At 38.1% G+C, this 18,290-nt stretch overlaps 2 protein-coding genes across 3 annotated transcripts in view; one reads left to right on the plus strand and one right to left on the minus strand.

The window, feature by feature from the left end:
• cbx1b (chromobox homolog 1b (HP1 beta homolog Drosophila)) lies at window positions 1–16,411 on the minus strand. Its single transcript, XM_061931997.2, has 7 exons — window positions 16,224–16,411; window positions 15,574–15,655; window positions 10,070–10,144; window positions 6,252–6,411; window positions 6,032–6,179; window positions 491–585; window positions 1–381 (listed from the first exon to the last, which is right to left on the minus strand). Exons 2-7 carry the CDS (start codon window positions 15,620–15,622, stop codon window positions 240–242), a joined length of 669 nt encoding a protein of 222 aa, XP_061787981.1. The 5' UTR covers window positions 15,623–15,655; window positions 16,224–16,411; the 3' UTR covers window positions 1–239.
• snx11 (sorting nexin 11) overlaps window positions 15,793–18,290 on the plus strand; it is a 22,487-nt gene continuing 19,989 nt past the window's right edge. The window contains exon 1 of one of the 2 annotated variants that reach the window (XM_061931990.2): window positions 15,793–15,924. The gene's annotated coding sequence lies outside the window, so the exon portion shown is untranslated. The remainder of the gene's footprint in view (window positions 15,925–18,290) is intronic. The other variant, XM_061931991.2, reaches the window with a different exon arrangement.

Below are 18,290 nucleotides of genomic sequence, written 5' to 3' on the forward strand. Positions count from 1 at the left end.
TAACAAAAAGTGGTTTATTTTGTCCAAAAATGTCGGCGAAAACATGAAAAACACACCGAAGATCACAACGAGCAAGCAAAAGGAGGTAAAAAGAAGAAGATGGCACGATAGTGAAAGTAAAAGTTGGACCAAAAGTGACGTGAGCTTACTTACACATTTCACCCTCACTAACACAATGCGGTCACATGACTAATCCCCCCCAGAATCCAAAGTACAACCAAGATCAAAACATTTTTCTGTTAGTTTTTCTCATCTTTTTTCTCGTCTTCGCTGGGGTACGAGTGCCAGGTGAGCCGCTCCTCGTAGAAACAGATGACCACCTGCGGACACTTCACGTTGGCCTCCTTCGCTGGCACCAGGTCCGCCTCGTCAGAGTTTTTCCTGCCACCACAGAAAAAAAACACAAAAAAAACAAGTCAGTCGGAGGTGTGGATGGACCTTAAAAAAAAAAATAAAAAAAAATACAGGATTGTGGTCGTGGCATACGGACCACTTCATTAGGAACATGAGCTCTCCTGTCGAGTCCGTGGCGCCGATGATTCTCTCCGGGTCCAAACCTCGGGCGAAGCCTCTCAACTTCTCTGTCTGAGGATCAGCACAACACACGTCTTTTCACAAACATGTCTGCTTGAAAATGAAGATTTATTTGAAGGAATAACTTCTGTAAATAAACATACTGGAGTGGGCGATACGTCTGAAAACTATCACCATATCAGTGTTTTATATCTGTCGATATCGATAATTATTGATGTTTTTTATGACCAATGCAACATAAGGAGCAGGAGAAAATATATGTAACCTTCCTCTGATTATAATCCCTCAGCTATCAAGGCAGAAAGGAACTCTCAACACAAGCATGGAAAACACTCAATGTAAACAAAATAGTAAAATCACATTAAAGACTTAACAATAAGCTCTTCAAATGAAGGAATATGTAAGAAATGCTTCATAAAGTGTTAAAAAATAGTGCAAAGTGTGAAAATGTCAACTGGAGGGGCGCCGTTTCTGCAGGTTTAGTGCTAGGAAATAACGGCTGTGTAAGATTAATTTGCCCTGTTATTTTTATTCAACTATGGAAATTGTTTAAACATTATTAATATATCGGTCGATATTGATAATTATTAACATTTTTTATGACCTATGGAAAATAAGGAGCAGGAGAAGTAACATTCCTCTGACTGTAATGCTCTCAGCTATCAAGGTAGAAAGGAAATGTCAACACAAGCATGGAAAACACTCAATGTAAACAAAATAGTAAAATCACATTAAAGACGTAACAATAAGCTCTTCAAATGAAGGAATATGTAAGAAATGCTTCATAAAGTGTTAAAAAATAGTGCAAAGTGTGAAAATGTCAACTGGAGGGGCGCCGTTTCTGCAGGTTTAGTGCTAGGAAATAACGGCTGTGTAAGATTAATTTGCCCTGTTATTTTTATTCAACTATGGAAATTGTTTAAACATTATTAATATATCGGTCGATATTGATAATTATTCACATTTTTTATGACCTATGGAAAATAAGGAGCAGGAGAAATAACATTCCTCTGACTGTAATGCTCTCAGCTATCAAGGTAGAAAGGAAATGTCAACACAAGCATGGAAAGCACTCAATGTAAACAAAATTGTAAAATCACATTGAACACTTAACAATAAGCTTTTAAAAATAAGGAATATGTAAGAAATGCTTCATAAAGTGTAAGAAAATAGTGCAAAGTGTGAGAATCTAAACAGAGAAACCTGAGAAGAACTATTTTCTGCAGTTTTAGTGCCAGGAAGTTACAGCTGTGCTCTAAAGGGTGAGCTAAGGTGGTGCGGTATTAGCGGTCTTGCCTTGCGTCATTTACAGACCACATTGGTCTGACTACGGTCCCTTTGGGAAAAAAAAATCCAAAACATGTCCAGGTGACTTTTCCTCTTTTATCCACAAATTCTTTATTTTGAGTTTCTCTTCTCACTGCGTGCAAAGAATCAACCGTGAGTCAACCAAACTTGATAGTTGATACTATTGATTTCTAAGTGCCTTTATTAATTCTTTTTTCCAACAAAGAAAAGAAAAAAGGAATGTTTTATCGACCGCATTTTCAATTGATATCGACTACGTGTCTATCGCGATACACATATAGATATCGTCTGATCACCCAGTCGTGGTAGGAATGATCCAGATCAGCCCCAAAATGTCATCACTTGTTCCTTATCAGGGTTTTCTGCATGTATCAACAAGTATAATTGAATGAAACTCAAAATAAATGGAAGGTTATACTATATAGTCAAATAAATAGTCAATTGTCTGTGTAGACTAAATCGTAATGATAATGTTACAAAGTTGACATTAACTGTGGCCAAATTAAACAATAATGTAATCATACACATATATAATACTTTGTAAATTCCGGACTTTAAGCCGCTACTTTTTTGCTACACTTTGAACCCTTTTGAAACTGTGCTGCTCGTTTACTGATTTTTCTTTGCTGATGGCCAAAATGCTAATTTTCATTAAACCCATGCAAAGACACTAAGAAGGTGTGTTTGTGCTATGGCGCCATCTGTTGGACGAGTTCCTTCACTGCAGTTGCTGTGGCGTGAATGTCTACAGCATTTCCTTCTGCTTTGTGCTGTGAACCGGAAATACAAGTGCATTTCTGTCTTCTAGCCCGTCCGTAGCGCTACTACTCGTATGGATTCTTCACTCATTGCTCCAAGCAACGTCTGTAAGTTTTACAATGTAACTAAAACAATTAATTGTTACTTACTAAAGCGTCCCATGTGTGCTGTCTGTAGGAGTCTTTTCATGCATATTTGTACGTGCTATTGTGATGTAATGAAGCTGGCGTTGCATTAGCTAATACGCTAACACGTTTACGAGTGTCTTGTGTTCTTTTTGAATTTTTTCAGTTTTGTACATTCACCAAAATGTCACCGTGGAGTTGTTCAGTAGCTGATTGGAGAGCTAGCTTGCGCAGCTCTTGGGCCCATGACGATGACTTCTGTTTTGTTTGATCAGCCGTTTTACTGCCGCGCTACAGACACCGTTTGGAAACAATGAAGTTAAGCATTTACAAAACATTTCTGTGTAAATAACTAATTTCACAACGTAGATATCTACAGCTTTTCTTGTTACCGTGGTATTTTTTACCATCGTAATTGAAAGGTCAACAACTTGATTATGCTAAATAGGTAAACAAACCCTCAATCTCTGTTGGCAAACACTTAAGTGCAGTTTTTCCTTAATTGGAAAAGCTGGGTCGGTAGGTTCGTTTTGTTGTCTTTTTTTGTTGCCAGTTGCAATTGTGGGACATTTTACGGCCTCTCGATCAGTGTTTTTCAACCACTGTGCTGTCAGATACAGTCTGGTGTGCCGTGGGAGATGATCTAATTTCACCTATTTGGGTAAAAAATATTTTTTGCAAACCAGTAATTATAGCCTGCAAATTATGTGTTGTTGTTGAGTGTCGGTGCTGTCTAGAGCTCGGCAGAGTAACCGTGTAATACTCTTCCATATCAGTAGGTGGCAGCTGGTAGCTTATTGCTTTGTAGATGCCTGGAACAGCAGGAGGCAGCATGCAGGTAAAAAGGTGTTTAATGCTTAAACCAAAAATAAACAAAAGGTGAGTGCCCCTAAGAAAAGGCATTGAAGCTTAGGGAAGGCTATGCAGAACGAAACTAAAACTGAACTGGCTACAAAGTAAACAAAAACAGAATGCTGGACGACAGCAAAGACTTACTGTGGAGCAAAGACGGCGTCCACAAAGTACATCCGAACATGACATGACTATCAACAGAGGTGGGTAGTAACGCGCTACATTTACTCCGTTACATCTACTTGAGTAACTTTTGGGATAAATTGTACTTCTAAGAGTAGTTTTAATGCAACATACTTTTACTTTTACTTAAGTATATTTATAGAGAAGGAACGCTACTTTTACTCCGCTACTTTTATCTACATTCAGCTGGCTACTAATTTTTATCGATCTGTTAATGCACGCTTTGTTTGTTTTGGTCTGTCAGACAGACCTTCAAAGTGCCTGCCTTACTGGTGACGTTTCACTTCGTTCCACCAATCAGATGCAGTCACTGGTGACGTTGGACCAATCAAACAGAGCCAGGTGGTCACATGACCTGACTTAAACAAGTTGAAAAACTTATTGGGGTGTTACCATTTAGTGGTCAATTGTACGGAATGTGTACTGTACTGTGCAATCTAATAATAAAAGTTCCAATCAATCAATCAAAAGTGTGAAGGAAAAAAGATACTTTTTTATTTTAACCGTACATACCGTCAAAAGCCTCAAGACTGACCGCACATGAGGACGTTCCTGTCTTCACAATAAAAGTGCCGCTCCATCGCGCCTGCGCTTTCAAAACAAGAGTCTCCGAAAGCCAGCGCAAACAAGCTAGCAAGCTACGGAGTTTGACGCCAATATATTTCTTGTAAAGTGTATAAAAACGAATATGGAAGCTGGACAAACAAGATGCCAAAAACCAACCACTTTCATGTGGTATTAGACAGAAAGGAGGAACTTTTCTTCTCCTCCATTTGAAAACGTGGACGTTATCATCACAACTGTCTGATTACAATCAACGCAAGTCATCAGAATCAGGTAATACACCAACTTATATTCTTGTCTTCATGAAAGAAAGGAATCTATATGTTAAACATGCATGTATATTCATTAAAACCCCTTTAACATGTAAACAAAAACAGCTAAATAAATACATATAAATTATATACTGTATATATCAATGTATATGTATGTACGGTATGTATGTATGTATATATAAACCAGATGGAACAACCACAAGGCTTCTTTCAGGAACAAAAACCTGCGAAATACCACAGAACTCAGCAAACACATTTGGGACCTCAAAGACAATAATGTTGAATATTCAATAACATGGCAAATTCTTGCATCCAGCACACCTTACAATAGTGGTAATAAAAGATGCAACCTATGCTTGAAAGAGAAACTGTTTATTATTTACCGTCCAGACCTGTCATCCCTCAACAAGCGCAGCGATATTGTAACAACATGCCGCCATAGACGGAAACACCTCCTAGGTAACACATGAGCCAATCACCACGCCCCTAGGCCAGCCTGTACCCACCCACTCTGCGCCCTATATAAACCATGGTATGCGAATGCTCCCATTAAAATCTCCTGACGATTGAGGGTACCCCCCTCATGAAACAGGCCTGTAGAGATGAAATAGTCTTGTGATTTTTTTCCCCACACATACATATATATATATATATATATATATATATATGAGTGTGTATGTTACTCATCAGTTACTCAGTACTTGAGTAGTTTTTTCACAACATACTTTTTACTTTTACTCAAGTAAATATTTGGGTGACTACTCCTTACTTTTACTTGAGTAATAAATCTCTAAAGTAACAGTACTCTTACTTGAGTACAATTTCTGGCTACTCTACCCACCTCTGACTATCAACAATGTCCCCACAAAGAAGGATAAAAACAACTGAAATATTCTTGATTACTAAAACAAAGTAGATGCGGGAAAACATGAAACTGCTACAGGAAAATAACAAAAATAGAGAAAAAGCCACCAAAATAGGAGCGCAAGACAAGAACTAAAACACTACACACAGGAAAACAGCAAAAAACTCTACATAAGTCAGGGTGTGATGTGACAGGTGGTGACAGTACACCTACTTTGAGACAAGAGCTATATTGATGCATGTTTGGTTATGCTTTAAAGTCATATCCAATAATTGCGACGACGACTTTTTACTGTCAACTGAGTTTCGTTTTTTAATGATTTCTGCTGGTGGTGTGCCTCCGCATTTTTTCAACGCAAAAAATGTGCCTAGGCTCAAAAAAGGTTGAAAAACACTGTTCTAGATATCGTATTTAAAGTTTTTAACGCCAATTTTCTAAAAACTATTTAATTACTTTTTAATGACCCGCGGAAATCCTGCTTGTCCCGTTTCTGACATGTCATGAAGAACAACTGATGGAGTTCTGTTGCCAACTAACAGACAAACAAACCCGAACAAACGCGGACTCACGTCATCTTTCTTCCTCTTCGACTTGCTCTCCTCGCCGTCTCCGTCCGCCTTCCTCTTCCCTTCGTGCGCAGACTTCTGGGACTGCAGGAACTCGGCGATGAGGTCGGGACAGTCCAGGTTGTCCTCGGGCTCCCACGTGTTGTCTTCGCTGCGGACACGTGGCATCGGTTCGTTTTGGACAGAGGAAAGACGTTTGGGAATGTTGCGGAGTGGCGCTCACTTGGAGAAGCCTTTCCACTTGAGGAGGTACTCCACTCTCCCTTTCACCACCCGCCGATTCAGGACCTTTTCCACCACGTACTCCTCCTCCTCTTCCTCCTCCTCCGCTACGTCCTCCGCCTTCTTGTCCTTCTTCTCCACGGCCACCGTTTTGATCTCTGCTTCACAAGACACAGCGCCGGTGAGACGGATCAAATGTTGCACTCATCGATACAGAGACGAATGAGCAAAAGTATCAACACACAAAACTGCTTTTTCAGCATCGTCAGAACAAAAATATCGAACCCTTTTTCCTCAGCAAGTCACGTTTATTCCAGTTGTCCCTCACTCTTAAACTAATGATAGCAGAAAAGATCCACTAGCGAGTAGAGCTACATAGAGGTGTATCTTGTGTCAAATACAAGCGATCATTAAAGAGTGTAGATCCGCCACCACAAGCCCAGGGAGTGCGCATTATTAGCACAGCGGGCAGGCCAACCTTTATCACTTTCATAAGTGGTAAGAAAATACATCTTAGAGACACTCTTTAGTGGTTTAGGGACACTTTGAACACCACTGCTTCTTCACTTCTTCCACCAGGAAGGCAAAGTGTGGCCTGGGGGACATTCTTTTTTTTATGGCACTTTGCAGAAATTAAATCAACCAAAAATCATGTAAAAAAGACAATGTAGTTAAAAATGCTAAAATGTCAATACTATTAAGTATTCGAAAATATGTGTTATCCTTTTTAATAGCCTGTTTCATTACAAATCACATGATGATGTCACACTGTTCATTTTACAATGTAAAATATTGTTATTTATGATCATATTTATAGGCACAGTATGGTGTTAGAACGAGGGCTGCAACCATTATTGCAATGATATAAAAAAAAAAGCTTAGATTTATATTTTATTGCTTCGATTAATCGATGGATGGGTGTAACTAATACACGTTTATCAAATCTGGACAACATAAAGGAAGGTAGAGTTGAATAGAAGGTCGAATAAGGCAAATAAAGGGTATTATATGTGAATTGTAAATAGTTAAGGCAAAAAACGTAAGGTACATAAAAGGTAAAATAAGGAATATGGAAGGTAAAAGAAGATCAAATAAACTGAATAGAAGGTAAAAAAATGTCAAAGAGGCAGTACAAAAGGTAAAAAACGATAGAACAAGGTAAAAAAATGGTCACAAAAGGTACACTGAAGCTAAATAAAAAGTAAACTAAACTAAATATAAGGTAAAACATGTCAAAGACGAAATACAAAAGGTAAAAACCGATAGAACGAGGTAAAAAAAACGATAGAACAAGGTGGAAAAACGGTCAAAAAAGGTACCGGTACATCAAAGGTAAAATAACCTATATATAATGTAAAAAATGTCAAAGACGAAATACAAAAGGTAAAAAACCTGATAGTTCAAGGTAGAAAACGGTACATCAAAGGTAAATAAAAAGGTAAAATAAACTAAATAGTAGGTACAAAATGTCAGACGAAATACAAAAGGTAAAAAAAGATAGAACAAGGTAAAAAAAAATTGTCAAAAAAGGTACATTGAAGGTAAAACAAGGAAATAAATGGTAAGATAAGGTAAATAAAAGAGAGTAGGTAAAGGAAGGTAGAAGGCAAAAACAATAAATGAAAGGTAAATAAAAGGTAAAGAGTAGATAAAGGAAGGTAAATAGAAGGCAAAAATTTTTAAACAAGGTAAAAAGGAAGTAAATACAAGGTAAAATAAGGAATATAAAAACAGTAAACAAAAACAAAACAACGTAAAAGACAGTCAAAGAAAAAAAAGGTAAAATAAGTTTAACAAGGTATAAGAAGGTACAATATGTTTAATTGAAGGCTAAAACAAAGGTAAATGAAAAAGAATATAAGAAGGTAAAAGAAGATAAAATAAGGTAAAACAGGTAAATAGAAGGTAAAAGAAGATAAAATAAGGTAAAACAGGTAAATAAAAGATAAAATTAGTTAAATGGAAGGTAAATAAAAAGGTAAAATAAGGAAGAAAGAGGGTAAAACAAGGTAGAAGACGGTCAAAAAGGTAAATAGGATTATGGCAAGTAGAGATGTCCGATAATGGCTTTTTTGCTGATATCCGATATTCCGATATTGTCCAACTCTTAATTACCGATTCCGATATCAACCGATACCGATATATACAGTCGTGGAATTAACACATTATTATGCCTAATTTTGTTGTGATGCCCCGCTGGATGCATTAAACAATGTAACAAGGTTTTCCAAAATAAATCAACTCAAGTTATGAAAAAAAGTGCCAACATGGCACTGCCATATTTATTATTGAAGTCACAAAGTGCATTATTGTTTTTAACATGCCTCAAAACAGCAGCTTGGAATTTGGGACATGCTCTCCCTGAGAGAGCATGAGGAGGTTGAGGTGGGCGGGGTTGGGGGGCGGGGGGTGTTTGAGGTGGGCGGGGTTGAGGTGGGGGTGGGGCGATACGGGGGGGTGTATATTGTAGCGTCCCGGAAGAGTTAGTGCTGCAAGGGGTTCTGGGTATTTGTTCTGTTGTGTTACGGTGCGGATGTTCTCCCGAAATGTGTTTGTCATTCTTCTTTGGTGTGGGTTCACAGTGTGGCGCATATTTGTAACAGTGTTAAAGTTGTTTATACGGCCACCCTCAGTGTGACCTGTATGGCTGTTGACCAAGTATGCCTTGCATTCACTTGTGTGTGTGTGTGAAAAACCGTAGATATTATGTGATTGGGCCGTGTTTAAATGTGTGTGTCTGTATCTCAATCTGTGTGTGTGTAATCAGATATGCGTGTGTGTTTTAAATTGTGTGTCTGTATCTCAATCTGTGTGTAATCAGATATGCGTGTGTGTGTTTTAATTTGCGTGTATCTCAATCTGTATGTGTGTAATTAAATCCACGTGTTTAAATGTGTGTGTGTCTGTATCTCAATCTGTGTGTGTGTAATCAGATATGCGTGTGTGTTTTAAATTGTGTGTCTGTATCTCAATCTGTGTGTAATCAGATCCGCGTGTGTGTGTTTTAATTTGCGTGTATCTCAATCTGTATGTGTGTAATTAAATCCACGTGTTTAAATGTGTGTGTGTCTGTATCTCAATCTGTGTGTGTGTAATCAGATAGGCGTGTGTGTTTTAAATTGTGTGTCTGTATCTGAATCTGTGTGTAATCAGATCCGCGTGTTTGTGGGTTGTAATTTGTGTCTGCATCGCAATATGTATGTGTGTAATCAGATCCATGTTTATGTTTTGTGTGTTTGTATCTCAATCTGTATGTGTGTAATCAGATCCGTGTGTATGTTTTGTGTGTCTGTATCTCAATCTGTGTGTGTATTCAGATCCGCGTGTATGTATCTCAAACTGTATGTGTGTAATCAGATCTGTGTGTATGTTTTAATTTGTGTGTCCATCGTACTATTTGTATGTGGGGGGGGGGGGGAATCAGTCAATCTATAATTCGATGTGTGTGTGTGTGTGTGTGTGTGTGTGTGTGTGTGTGTGTGTGTGTGTGTGTGTGTGTGTGTAAAACAGATGTGGGTGTCCGTAATCAGAAGTGTGTGAAGCAAAAAAAAACCTTCTTATTCTTATTACAAGTGAATTTTGCGACACTTCAGCCGTGAAAGGTGTGTGCGTATCCAGTTTTGTGTGCGTGTAATACAATGTGTGTGTGCGTGCTTAGATCTTTGTGAAGCAGGAACTGTCCATTTGCTGTCTTTTTACATGTGATTTTTATTTTAAAAATGTACATGTGACTTTGGCAACACTCCTGCCGTGGAAGATCTGTTTGTGTGTGAACGTGTAAAATGATTTGTGTGTAACTTCCCCTTTCCTTCTACTCACCAGTCGTCGGCGCCTTGCAGCCACTCGCACTCGTGTTGGCGTTGAAGTCAAGAACGATGGCCTTTCCATCACTTTCTGCAAGTAAAAGTTCATGTTTAGCAGTAACTTTGTTGGCACAAGTATTTTCTACTGAAAGGATCCAAGCAGATCTTCCACACACACAGTTAAATACGCACACACATCTGGGTACGCACACACACACACACACACACACACACACACACACACACATCTTTCACGGCAGAAATGTCACTTCTAAAAAGACGGCCAATTGAGGCTTCCTGCCACACACAGAGTTAAATACGCACACACATTGTTTTTTACAGGCACACAAATCTGGATACACACACACACACACACACACACACACACACACACACACACACACACACACACACATCTTTCACGGCAGAAGTGTCGCAAAAGTCACATGTAAAATGACCGCCAATCGAGGATTTCTGCTTCACACAAATCTAAATACGCACACACAGATTGTAACACATCTGGATACATGCACCTATTATATTTTATACACACATCAATCTGAATACGCACACACAAATCTTTCATGGCAGAAAAAAAGTCACGTGTAAATAAACAACCGATCGAGGGTTCTCGATTTACACAATTCTAATTTTGGACATTTTTTTCCTCTTATCCACAGATAAATCATAATATGGACACACAAATTAAAACACACGCGGATCTGATTACACAAAAATTGAGCTACAGACACACAAATTGGTACACAGACACGTGTATTAGATTACACACGCACAGATTGAGAGACAATTTAAAACACACACAGATTTGAGATACAGACACAAATTAATACACGGAAAGGGAATTGGATTTGGCGCACAGATTGAGATACAGACACACAAATTAGTACATAAACACGTGTATTGGATTAGACACGCACTGATTGAGAGACACAATTTAAAACACACACAAATTTGAGATACAGACACAAATTAATACACGGAAAGGGAATTGGATTTGGCGCACAGATTGAGATACAGACACACAAAATAGTACACGGACATGTGAATTGGATTAGACGCACAGATTGAGATACAGACACACAAAATAGTACACGGACATGTGAATTGGATTAGACGCACAGATTGAGATACAGACACAAAAAAATAAAACACACACTTGCGGATCTGATTACACACACAGTTGTTGAGATCCAGACACACAAATTAGTACACAGACACATGACTTGGATTAGACGCACAGATTTGAGATACAGACACACAAATTAATACACGGACACGTGAATTGGTTTAGACGCACAGATTGAGATACAGACAAAAAATAAAACACACTTGCGGATCTGATTACACACACACAAAGATTGAGATACAGACACAAAAAAATAAAACACACACTTGCGGATCTGATTACACAAACAGTTGTTGAGATACACACAAATTAGTACACAGACACATGACTTGGATTAGACGCACAGATTGAGATACAGACACACAAGCGGTTCTGATTACACACACAGATTTGAGATACAGACACAAAAAATAAAACACATTTACGGATCTGATTACACACACACACACACACACACAGATTGAGATAAAGACACACAAATTAGTACACAGACACGTGAATTGGATTAGATGCAGGATTGAGATAGACACTAAAAATAAAACACACACTTGCGGATCTGATTACACACACAGATTGAGATACAGACACACAAATTAGTACAAAGACACATGAATTGGATTAGACGCACAGATTGAGATACAGACACAAAAAATAAAACACACACTTGCACACAGTTGTCGAGATACAGACACACACATTAGTACACAGACACGTGAATTGGATTAGACGCACAGATTGAGATACAGACACGCAAGATAAAACACACACACATGGATCTGATTAAACACACACACAGATTGAGATACAGACACATAAGATAAATCACACACACATGGATCTGATTAAACACACACACAGATTGAGATACAGACACACAAATTAGTACACGGACAGGTGAATTGGATTAGACGCGCAGATTGAGATACACACAAATCAAAATACACACACACAGATTGAGATACAGACACAAAAAATAAAACACACACTTGCACACAGTTGTCGAGATACAGACACATGAATTGGATTAGACGCACAGACTGAGATACAGACACACAAGATAAAACACACACACACGGATCTGATTAAACACACAGATTGAGACACAGACACACAAATGAATACACGGACACGTGAATTGGATGAGATGCAAGATTGAGATACAGACACTAAAAATACAACACACATTTGTGGATCTGATTACACACACCGATTGAGATACAGGCACACAAATTAGTACACAAACGTATTATTGGATTAGACGCACAGATTGAGATACAGACACACAAATTAAAACAAACACTTGCACACAATAGTTGAGATACAGACACACACATTAGTACACAGACAAGTGAATTGGATTAGACGCACAGATTGCGATACAGACACGCAAAATAAAACACACACACATGGATCTGATTAAACACACACACAGATTGAGATACAGACACACAAATTAGTACACAGACAAGTGAATTGGATTAGACGCGCAAATTGAGATACACACAAATCAAAATACACACACACAGATTGAGATACAGACACAAAAAATAAAACACACACTTGCACACAGTAGTTGAGATACAGACACACACATTAGTACACAGACACGTGAATTGGATTAGACGCACAGATTGAGATACAGACACACAAGATAAAACACACACACATGAATTTGATTAAACACACAGATTGAGATATAGACACACAAATTAGTACACAGACAAGTGAATTGGATTAGACGCGCAGATTGAAATACACACAAATCAAAATACACACACACAGATTGAGATACAGACACAAAAAATAAAACACACACTTGCACATAGTTGTCGAGATACAGACACACACATTAGTACACAGACACGTGAATTGGATTAGACGCACAGATTGAGATAGACACACAAGATAAAACACATACACACATGGATCTGATTACACACACACACAGATTGCGATACAGACACACAAGATAAAACACAGACGTATTATTGGATTAGACGCACAGATTGAGATACAGACACACAAATTAAAACATACACTTGCACACAATAGTTGAGATACAGACACACACATTAGTACACAGACACGTGAATTGGATTAGACGCACAGATTGAGATACAGACACACAAGATAAAACACACACACATGGATCTGATTAAACACACACACAGATTGAGATACAGACACACAAATTAGTACACAGACAAGTTAATTGGATTAGACGCGCAGATTGAAATACACACAAATCAAAATACAAACACACAGATTGAGATACAGACACAAAAAATAAAACACACACTTGCACACAGTAGTTGAGATACAGACACACACATTAGTACACAGACACGTGAATTGGATCAGACGCGCAGATTGAGATACACACAAATCAAAATACACACACACACAGATTGAGATACAGACACAAAAAATAAAACACACACTTGCACACAGTAGTTGAGATTCAGACACACACATTAGTACACAGACACGTGAATTGGATCAGACGCACAGATTGAGATACAGACACACAAGATAAAACACACACACATGAATCTGATTAAACACACAGATTGAGATATAGACACACAAATTAGTACACAGACAAGTGAATTGGATTAGACGCGCAGATTGAAATACACACAAATCAAAATACACACACACAGATTGAGATAGACAAAAAAAAATAAAACACACACTTGCACACAGTTGTCGAGATACAGACACACACATTAGTGCACAGACACGTGAATTGGATTAGACGCACAGACTGAGATACAGACACACAAGATAAAACACACACACACGGATCTGATTAAACACACACACAGATTGAGACACAGACACACAAATGAATACACAGACACACAAATTAATACACAGACACATGAATTGGATGAGATGCAAGATTGATATACAGACACTAAAAATACAACACACATTTGTGGATCTGATTACACACACCGATTGAGATACAGGCACACAAATTAGTACACAGACGTATTATTGGATTATACGCACAGATTGAGATACAGACACACAAATTAAAACACACACTTGCACACAATAGTTGGGATACAGACACACACATTAGTACACAGACATGTGAATTGGATCAGACGCACAGATTGAGATACAGACACACAAGATAAAACACACACACATGAATCTGATTAAACACACAGCTTGAGATATAGACACACAAATTAGTACACAGACAAGTGAATTGGATTAGACGCGCAGATTGAGATACACACAAATCAAAATACACACACACAGATTGAGATAGACAAAAAAAAATAAAACACACACTTGCACACAGTTGTCGAGATACAGACACACACATTAGTGCACAGACACGTGAATTGGATTAGACGCACAGACTGAGATACAGACACACAAGATAAAACACACACACACGGATCTGATTAAACACACACACAGATTGAGACACAGACACACAAATTAATACACAGACACACAAATTAATACACAGACACGTGAATTGGATGAGATGCAAGATTGGATCTGATTACACACACCGATTGAGATACAGGCACACAAATTAGTACACAGACGTATTATTGGATTAGACGCACAGATTGAGATACAGACACACAAATTAAAACACACACTTGCACACAATAGTTGAGATACAGACACACATAGTACACAGACACGTGAATTGGATTAGACGCACAGATTGAGATACAGACACACAAGATAAAACACACACACATGGATCTGATTAAACACACACAAGTACAAACACACACACACACATGGATCTGATTACACACACAGAGATTAAGATACAGACACACAAATTAGTACACAGACGTCAATTGGATTAGACGCACAGATTGAGATACAGACACAAAAAATAAAACACACACTTGCACACAGTAGTTGAGATACAGACACACATTAGTACACACACACACACGTGAATTGGATTAGACACAGATTGAGATACAGACACAAAAAATAAAACACACTTGCATACAGTAGTTGAGATACAGACACACACATTAGTACACAGATATGTGAATTGGATTAGACGCACAGATTGAGATAGACACACAAGATAAAACACACACACATGGATCTGATTACACACACACACACAGATTGAGATACAGACACACAAGATAAAACACACACACACACACATGGATCTGATTACACACACACAGATTGAGATACAGACACACAAATTAGTACACAGACACGTGAATTGGATTAGATGCACAGATTAAGTAAAATACACGTTTGCAATTATTTTTGCCAAAATAGTACTTCCATAGAAAATATATTACCAAGCGGAAAGAGACAAGAGTTGCAAAGACAAGTTAGGAAATAAAGAGATGTAAAACCTTCAGGAACACTTGGGCCATCACTAGGCGGTTCTGTAGTCAGGCTCATACTCAGCAGGTAGACGTGGGGACCAGCAGGTTCCTGGTCAACATTGTGGCAGAAAGGAGACAACAACATTTATTGCACACTCAACTGACTTGCTGTTGGATGTTGTGTATCTTATGCTCATTTGCATATTTATGTGACGTCAGAAGGTGAACATGCACGTTAAAAAAGGTGTAAAAGCGGCGCGCAACCACCTGTTCCGAGAAGAGGACTCCATCAAGGCAACAACAACATCAGCAGCGGCAAGGATGCTCTGCAACATCTGACGGCTGATGTTCAGTCGATAAAGTGAGAGCGTTAATGAGGTTTGTTTTAAAAGTGTCCATTGTCCGCTCGCCGACATAATAAAGAAAGAGCAGACGACAAAGCCGTGCAGCTAGCTCGCACTCGTTCTTTGCCTGCCGCTACTCGCCATCTTTTTACGGAGTCTTTTTTTTATCATTAACGTAGACTCCGGCAGTTGTATGTGTCGAAGTGAAAGTGAAATAAATTAAAAAAAAATGTGAAAATGACTAACAGCAGCGACGCTAGTTGTGCTCATTGTGCGCGCGCACACAATGTGTTAGCGGACATGTTTGCGAGATGGGGAAACCATTTAACTCACCGCTGCCACACGCTTCCGGATCACTTGAACTCCGCCGCCTGACAATAATCACAACGATACGTTAAACTTTTGGGAGAAGCCACTAACGTTTAATTGTTGTTGTTTTCCCCCCCACCGTGGTTAGCCTGAGATCGATGCTAAATGCTAGCGTCTCCGCCCCTTCGGCTGCTGTGAGGACAGAGGGGCGAAAGTGAGTCGCTCTGCGCATGCGTACACGACTACAAACTACCTGCATGGGCCTCGCCTGCTCCGCATGAAGCGCATCCAGTTTGGATGAGCATTTGTAGATCTGCTCACGTGGGAAGGAACCGAACACAACAGCCATCCAAACAAAACTAGTCAGTGCATCTTTCGGTTAATTGATTTGTTAGAATTTTATTGTGAAACACTTTTTTTGATTTTTAAACAGCGCGTTTTTATATTTCAGAGTCGAAAGCAATAATTAAAATGTCTACCTTGAAGGTAGTCAAAGCGCTTTTAACATTATTTACCCATTCACACATAGATAGCAGGATCTAAAATCGGTTTGATTTTTGTTTTATATCTCATATAACGAACACGATTCGTCAGCAGAAACAAAATGAATATTGACAACATCAGGTGTTTTCTTGTATTCCCACACCGGAACCGGAAGTTGCTAATTAAAGACGAGGCATCGGTGTGACATGTGGGGAAAAACAATATATTTAGATTCAAACGCGGCATACCACACCACGTTAGTTTTACAGGGTGTGCGATCATGTGTTTAAATAGCAACTTTCGGTTCCGGGTAAAGAAAGTCTGTTTTTGGTCCGTTTTTTTTTTTGTTTCTGCTGGCTGGTGGTTCAAAATGGTGTTTCATAAAACGTAAAATGATACATGTTTTTTTAGATCTAGTGATTGCTTTTGGAACCTATTTTTATGGGCTTGCCTTCTTTGTGATGTTAAGTTCCTGTTATAAGCTGTTATACAGTATATGCCTTGAGCTCTTACTTTGAAGGCGCTAAGAGCGGAAGTGGTGACACGTTGTAGTGGAGCGGAGGTTTTTGAAAGAAAGGAAATAAAGTGGTCCTCGTGTAAAACTGGAGCCTCCGTGTTTGTTATGTTGTAGTTTTATACAGTATAGGCGACATATATGAACCCTCGGTTACACTTTTAATACTGAAAAATAACGCTTTGTTTAAACATTTCAAAATACAATTCCAACTAGTGATGGGTTGATGAGGCGTCATGAAGCGTTTCGACACATTGCAAAACTGTATTGATACTGTGTCGATACTGTGTCACTAAATACTGACATCTGCTGGACATTAAAAATCCCTACAGGCAACCTATGGACCGACTCAACTGACACTGATTTTATGCCCTAGTACAGGGGTCACCAACCTTTTTGAAACCAAAAACTACTTCTTGGGTACTGATTAATGCGAAGGGCTACCAGTTTGATACACACTTAAATAAATACATATATTGTCATTTGTAAGTTACACGTAAGTGTGATTTAAACAAGAATAGCTAAATAAATAAATGTGTATATATATAAAAAAAAAATGGGTATTTCTGTCTGTCATTCCGTCGTACATTTTTTTCCCCTTTTACGGAAGGTTTTTTGTAGAGAATAAATGATGAAAAAAACACTTAATTGAACGGTTTAAAAGAGGAGAAAACACGAAAAAAAAAAAAAAAATTGAAACAGTTTATCTTCAATTTCGACTCTTTAAAATTCAAAATTCAACCGACAAAAAGAAGAGAAAAACTAGCTAATTTGAATCTTTTGGAAAAAATTAAAAAAAGAATTTATGGAGCATCATTAGTAATTTTTCCTGATTAAGATACATTTTAGAATTTTGATGACATGTTTTAAATTGGTTAAAATCCAATCTGCACTTTGTTAGAATATTCAACAAATTGGACCAAGCTATATTTCTAACAAAGACAAATCAGTATTTCTTCCAGATTTTCCAGAAGAATTTTTTTTAAAGAAATTCAAAATACTTTGAAATAAGATTTAAATTTGATTCTACAGATTTTCTAGATTTGCCAGAATAATTTTTTTGAATTTTAATCATAGTAAGTTTAAAGAAATAT

This window comes from Nerophis lumbriciformis, linkage group LG39, assembly GCF_033978685.3.
Source record: "Nerophis lumbriciformis linkage group LG39, RoL_Nlum_v2.1, whole genome shotgun sequence".
NCBI classification, from domain to species: domain Eukaryota; kingdom Metazoa; phylum Chordata; class Actinopteri; order Syngnathiformes; family Syngnathidae; genus Nerophis; species Nerophis lumbriciformis.